The sequence below is a fragment of the Rhipicephalus microplus genome, chromosome 7, assembly GCF_043290135.1.
Source record: "Rhipicephalus microplus isolate Deutch F79 chromosome 7, USDA_Rmic, whole genome shotgun sequence".
Taxonomy (NCBI): Eukaryota; Metazoa; Arthropoda; class Arachnida; order Ixodida; family Ixodidae; genus Rhipicephalus; species Rhipicephalus microplus.
This window is the reverse complement of record NC_134706.1, coordinates 130,557,645-130,564,250: the sequence shown is the minus strand read 5'-3', so window position 1 is coordinate 130,564,250 and position 6,606 is coordinate 130,557,645. Positions and strand designations below refer to the sequence as shown.

The 6,606-nt window shown below is 44.1% G+C and overlaps 1 protein-coding gene across 1 annotated transcript; it reads right to left on the bottom strand.

Moving 5' to 3' along the window:
- Nucleotides 1-877: 877 nt before the first annotated feature.
- Nucleotides 878-5,415, bottom strand: LOC142767627 (uncharacterized). Its single transcript, XM_075869695.1, has 2 exons — nucleotides 4,849-5,415; nucleotides 878-1,112 (listed from the first exon to the last, which is right to left on the bottom strand). The coding sequence occupies exons 1-2, from the start codon at nucleotides 5,386-5,388 to the stop codon at nucleotides 1,071-1,073; spliced, it is 582 nt and encodes a 193-aa protein (XP_075725810.1). The 5' UTR covers nucleotides 5,389-5,415; the 3' UTR covers nucleotides 878-1,070.
- Between the last annotated feature and the right edge of the window lie 1,191 nt (nucleotides 5,416-6,606).

Here is a 6,606-nt window from a genome sequence, read left to right as displayed (position 1 = left end):
GAAGTCAGATCGAACGGACGGACGAATGCTTCGCCCTACTCTCCTTCATTAACTCCGTGGATTTGCTGCCCTTTTTTTATTGAGGAGAAAACCCGCACATTTTATAATAAACAAAAAGATAGTCGTTTTTGAATACATAACTTATAGATACGAGTATTCGTGACTTAATATCCAATAAAATTTACCCTGAGTTTGATGCTTAACAAAAGAAAAACTAGTATTAGAAGGACGCACTTGGAGCCCTATCCGAACAGAAAGGGTTGCCACGTTAATGTCGCTGGGCGTAACCTCCTTAGTTTCAGTAAGGTTTAGCGAGGGTCGGGCCACAATGTCATGAATATAGTGAACTAGTACATAGACATAAACTAGAGGTGGAGAAAGGTGAGAAGTAGACAGGAAACGCAGGCCGTAAAAAAGTGCGCAAGGGCCACGTGTCGTTTACTCCTTGGAATGTCCGCGGAATGGCTGTATTTCTATAGACCCTTTCACTGTTTTCAAACACAGGCCCTTGATGACATCCGGTTTTTTCCACCGCTGTGCTTTATTAGCATCGGTGGGTATGAGATACGTTAGAAAATAGCCCGATGATTTTTTACACTTTCCTTTCCTCATTCGACAAAATATAATTAAAAATCGCCTGACTCCACGTACAGTGGGAATCGATGATTTGCGAAGCACGAATAAGAAAGCTTCATGTGTCACTTCAAAATCCGCACAACGCTACGAGGTGGAAATAAATTGATGCCGTAAAAGACTTTCTTGTAATGATTATCATGTTTGGATGTGTCGTTTACTTTCGTCATCTATTCACGTCACGTGATACCAAACTTAGTATATGTGGGGATAGCGAAATGGCCACGAGCAGGCTATTATTTATTTATTTATTTAGGAGAATACTGCCAGTCTGAATGCCAGACTTTGGGCAGGGGTGGGCGGTACAATGAACACAAATGCAGGAAGTACAAAAAAATATTGAACAGATTATACAGTGGTACAAAAAAAAAGGAACGCGTTGATTCACATAGAAAGGAAACTGGAAATGCAGTCCACAATTGCCGTGCCATACAAGGCTATACTGAAAACTGCACGAAAGTAGTGCTCAGCAGGTTTTGCTGTGTGGAAAAAAAAAAAAAAAGTTCAAGTACAAGAATAGTCAGCAACAATTCAAAAAGTACATCCGGGCATGTTAGTTACAAGCGTGGCAAATTGTAAGGCAAATATTTTGTCTAAAATGGGCACAAGAACAAAGGCACTGTAAAGGAAATGGGAGTGTAGCTATCAGAAAGATGGAGCAGGTAACGCACGGAGAAATGATTTCAGATCGACACTTTCCAGAGCCTCTGGTGGCAATTTGTTCCACTCGTTGATTGCGCGGGGAAAAAAGGAGTACCGATATATGTTAGTATGACAGAGAAGCTCATCAATTCTTTTAGGGTGGGAGGAGCGCGTTTCGCGGCGCAAAATTGGTTTAATGTAATTGGTTTTCCGAATTGCTAGCTTGTCATTATATATGAGGTAGAACAACTTCATTCTTTCATGGTAACGTCTCCATTGCAAAGTTTTCAGCTTAGCGCTTTCCAAAAGAGCTGATGGAGATGTGTCGTGTCGGTAGGCATTAAACACGAACCGTACAGATTTTCGCTGTATTGATTCAAGTTTATCAATGTTAGCTTGTGTGTGGGGGTCCCATACAGGCGACGCGTATTCAAGTAATGGTATTACGTACGTTTTATATGCGAGTAGCTTAGTCTCGCGGGTTGCTTTAGCTAGCGTCCTTCGTAAATAACCTAGTTTTCTCAAAGCCTTTTTTTCAATGTAAGCTATGTGATCGTTCCACCTTAAATCAGATGTGATTACAAGGCCAAGGTACGTATATTGCGAAACGAATGATAAGGAGTGATTGCCTAGGTTGTATCGGAATTTTAAAGGATCTTTTTTGAGGGTTATGGTCATCGCAACAGTTTTTTTGGGGTTTATGTTCATTTGCCATTTCGTACACCAGTCTTGAATTTTAGATAAAGAATCGTTTAAAAGAAGCTGGTCGCTAGGATCATTCACTTCTTGATAAAGCACGCAGTCATCTGCGAAAAGCCTTATCTTAACTGGTATATCGCGGACAATGTCATTTATAAAAACCAAAAAGAAAAGAGGCCCCAGGACGGATCCCTGAGGTATGCCGGATTGAACTGGCGCGGATGGCGAGTTGGTTCCACCAACTGTGACGCACTGGTACCTGCAGCTCAAGTATGCTTCGATCCAGGCTAATAAAGAGTCATTTTTCAGAATCGCCTTGAATTTGATTAGAAGCTTACGGTGTGACACGCGGTCAAACGCTTTCTCAAAGTCTAGAAATAATATATCAATTTGGCTTTGTTTGTCCAGACCAGAGGCAAGGTCATGTACCATTTCGAGTAGCTGCGTAACCGTCGATAAGCCGCGTCGGAAGCCATGCTGGCGACTGTCTATTATGTTGTTGCTTTCGATAAACGCGGAAAGGTGCTTGAATATTATGTGTTCCAGAACTTTAACACATGCGCATAACAACGATATTGGTCTGTACGCGGAAGGTATGTACTGGTTTGCCTTTTTTGGTATGGGAGTTATTTTGGCGTAACGCCAGTCATGAGGAAGTTCTGCTCGAGAAAGAGATTTCCGAAAGATTAGGTTTAGGTACTTAGAACACCATTCTGCGTAGCGCACCAGAAAAGCATTAGGTATGTTGTCGATCCCACTAGATTTCTTATCATCTAACTTGAGCAGAAGGGAAAATACGCCCTCTTCATCTATTTCTATATTGTCAATCGGTGGCAAATCACCAAACAAAAGAAATTCAGGTTCCGTGCCATTATCATCAGTGAAAACTGAACAGAAGTATTCATTGAGTATGCGCGCTGTTTCTGAGCTGTTAGTCACCGCATTGCCGTCTAAGACAAGAGTAGGTGCCGATTTTTTATTTGGTGACAGATACCTCCAAAATTTCGCCGGGGACGAAGAAATAAACTTTTTTAGTTGCACGTTTTGATAATGAGCTTTAGCGTCAGCAATACAGTTTTTAAGCTGCAATCTCAGTGCGCAAACCAAGTTGCTTGTGGACGCTTCGTTGCGCCGTTTCAGTTTTTGTTTTACTTTTTTAAGTCTTCGTCCCAAGCGTACTATCTCTTTGGTTATCCAGGGGTTAGTGTTCCGTATTATTTTACGCTTACGTGGTACAAATTCGTCAATGCACTTTGTCACAAGGTTTTTGAAAAAGTTCCACAGGTGATTAACCGAGTGCTTATCCGACTCGTAGAGGGATACAAAGTGTGCGAAAGAGCTGTCTAGTACGTCAAGTACGTCAACATCACTTGCACGTGCAAACACAGGAACAAAAGTTTCTCGCTTTGTCACCTTGTGGATACAGCTTAATTGCATATCCAGGCATACAATTTTGTGGTCCGATATACCCTCTAAGATTCGGATAGTTGGATTTCGCTGTAATACCCTGTGGTTGACCAAGAATAGATCCAAGACTGATTGTTTGGTACCTTGGACTCGAGTAGGTGCATGAACAAGTTGTGTTAAATCATGAAACAACACAAGATCAAGAATATGTTCAGCCTCATTTGAAAGCGCATAGGGAAAGTCATTGTCCCAGGCAACGTGGGGAACGTTAAAGTCTCCAACAAGCATTAGATTACTGGAGTGATTTCTATAAGGCAATAAAAAGTTATTAAGCCTTTCGTAGAAAGATATGTCTGAACTAGGGGGCCTATAGAAACCGCCAATTATCAATGCACATTCTTTCAAGATAACCTTCACGACAACACATTCGATTCCTATGATGTCGGGCAGTCTCAACAACTCCAGCGAGTCCTTGAATATAATCGCAACTCCGCCACCACGCGTATCTCTATCGTTTCGAAGGATGCAGTAACCCGAGGGTGTAATTTCGTAATCACCAATGTCGCTGTTAAGCCATGTTTCTGTGATTACTATAATTTCTGGATTGTGCGCGATGACTATGCTTTCCAAATCGGTTGTTTTATTTACGATGCTGCGAGCATTAATGTTTAGGCAAGTAAAACTTTCTGTGTGACTGTGTGGTCACGCATCTTTTTGCCTTGCCCTAGATCGGCGTTTTGAAACTGATACTCTAGTCATTTGTTCGTCGTCCCATTCAAATAGCTCATCATCAATTCTAATTTTATCGTGCACGAGTCTGACTTTCTTTCCCGATTTGCGTAGGTCAGCCGTGCTATCCCAGAGCTGTTTTCTTATTTGCCTAGTGGCAGCGGAGAAGTCTTCAGACACTGACATGCGCTTTCCTTTTAGCTTAAAACAGTTTTGTAGAACGGTTATTTTTTCACGATGGTCGAACAATTTCAGTATCACAGGGCGAGGTTTATTTGGTTGGCGACGCCCCATTCTGTGTAATCTTTCTACTGAGTGTACTTCTACTCCCAAAGTATCTTTAAAAAGCTCAGTAACGACCTTCTCGCTTAGGACAACGGTTGATTCATTCTCGCTTTCCGGAATACCAAATACCACAAGGTTGTTGCGTCTGCTTCGGTCTTCTAAATCCACAAGCCTTTTTTCAAGGCACTGCACAGTTTTTTCGATTTTGTCAACTTTTTGCAGCTTGGATTCAATGGCGTTTAGCCTTTCTTGTATAAGTTTCTGACCATCAAGTAATTGTTTGAGAAGTTCCGCGGTACTAGGTCCGGGATTGAGCTCTACGTCTCCGCACAACATTAGCAAAGACCGTACAAGATCCCATGTATTCACAAAAAAAGCATGTAGACAGCTTGGGCACGTCAGCTGTATAAAACAACGATTGCTTGTTTTAACTGAGGAGTAATCGACACCAACCTGTACAAAGAACAGGAATGGGTTTGACATGACGCCGTTCCGATGCCAGCCGACGTGCCCACTGCGCGGGTGTTGCTGTAGCCGTCCTTTTATAGCCATAGTCGATGCAGTCGAGGCGCCATCATGCGGTGTAGAAAGATTCAGCACGTGCGGTTCTTGGTCATGGGTAAGCTGCTGATACGGGAGCGTGATGGCATTTATCTTCGTCTGCGTAGTCGATGCGCTGGCCGCCGTAGACACCACAGGCAGGAATACCTGTACAAAGAACAGGAATGGGTTTGACATGACGCCGTTCCGATGCCAGCCGACGTGCCCACTGCGCGGGTGTTGCTGTAGCCGTCCTTTTATAGCCATAGTCGATGCAGTCGAGGCGCCATCATGCGGTGTAGAAAGATTCAGCACGTGCGGTTCTTGGTCATGGGTAAGCTGCTGATACGGGAGCGTGATGGCATTTATCTTCGTCTGCGTAGTCGATGCGCTGGCCGCCGTAGACACCACAGGCAGGAATACCTGTACAAAGAACAGGAATGGGTTTGACATGACGCCGTTCCGATGCCAGCCGACGTGCCCACATTAGCGTGGTATGTTGTCATGTCATTACAAGACACGCGCCTCAGGATTACCATGTTTGCACCAGTCATATATTTTCTCATTCATTGACGTCACGTAACACCAAATTTGGTATATGTGGAGCTAGCAAAACGGCCGAGAGCGCATCATGAAGGACGCAATTATATACTTCAATGAAGCGCTGACGCACGTGCATGCTGAACACAGCGACGCTACGTTAACAAAACGCGAGCACTCTAAAGTCTGACGCCAGACGCAACCAGCGTCCGTCGGCGCGGCTCAACGGCAACGGGCGCGAAATTAGCGCCGATGCGTTACCCAGACAACACTGCGTCTCCCTCTTTTCATGACCGAGGGCCACCGGACGCGCTAAAACGCGCATTCGTGAAAGCAACGCAGCGCGGCGCGCCTGCGAGTATATGGAAACACCGGTGCCTGCCGTCGAAACGCTTGCGTGACGCGACAAAATGAACGCCGGCAAGCATGCGCACCGTGTTCCGTCGAAAGTATAGGAACCGTGACTATGGCATGTAGTCATGTTCTCAAATGACACACATCTCATGATTGTCTTGTTTGCACCAGTCACATAACTTCATCATTCATTGACGTCACGTAATACCTAATTTGGCATGTGTGAAGCTAGCAAAATGGCTGGGAGCGCTTCATGAGTGTGGCATGTAGTCATGTTGTTACATGACAGGCATGTAGCGATTATCATGTTTGAATGTGCCATTCACCTATGTCGTCCGTTCGCGTCGCGTAATACCATGTTTGGTACATGTGAAGCTAGAGAAAAGTATGCGAGCGCATCACGAGCGTAGCATGTAGTCATGTTGTTACATGACATGCATCTCATGTTTATCATGTTTATACCAGTATCATACCATCGTCACCCATTCACGTACCGTAATGCCAACATTGGTAAATGTGGCACTAGAGAAACCGTCGCGGACGTGTCATAAGCGTGGCACGTAGTCATGTTGTTACATGACACGTATCTCATGATTATCAGGTTTGCAAGAGTCACATACCTTCATCATTCATTCACGTACCGTAATACTAAATTTGGTATATGTGACGCTAGCGAAACGGCCGTGAGCGCATCATGGGCGTAGCATGTAATCATGTTGTTAAATGACACGCATGTCTCGATTTTTATGTTGGGGTCTGTCGCTTCAGTTCGCCATG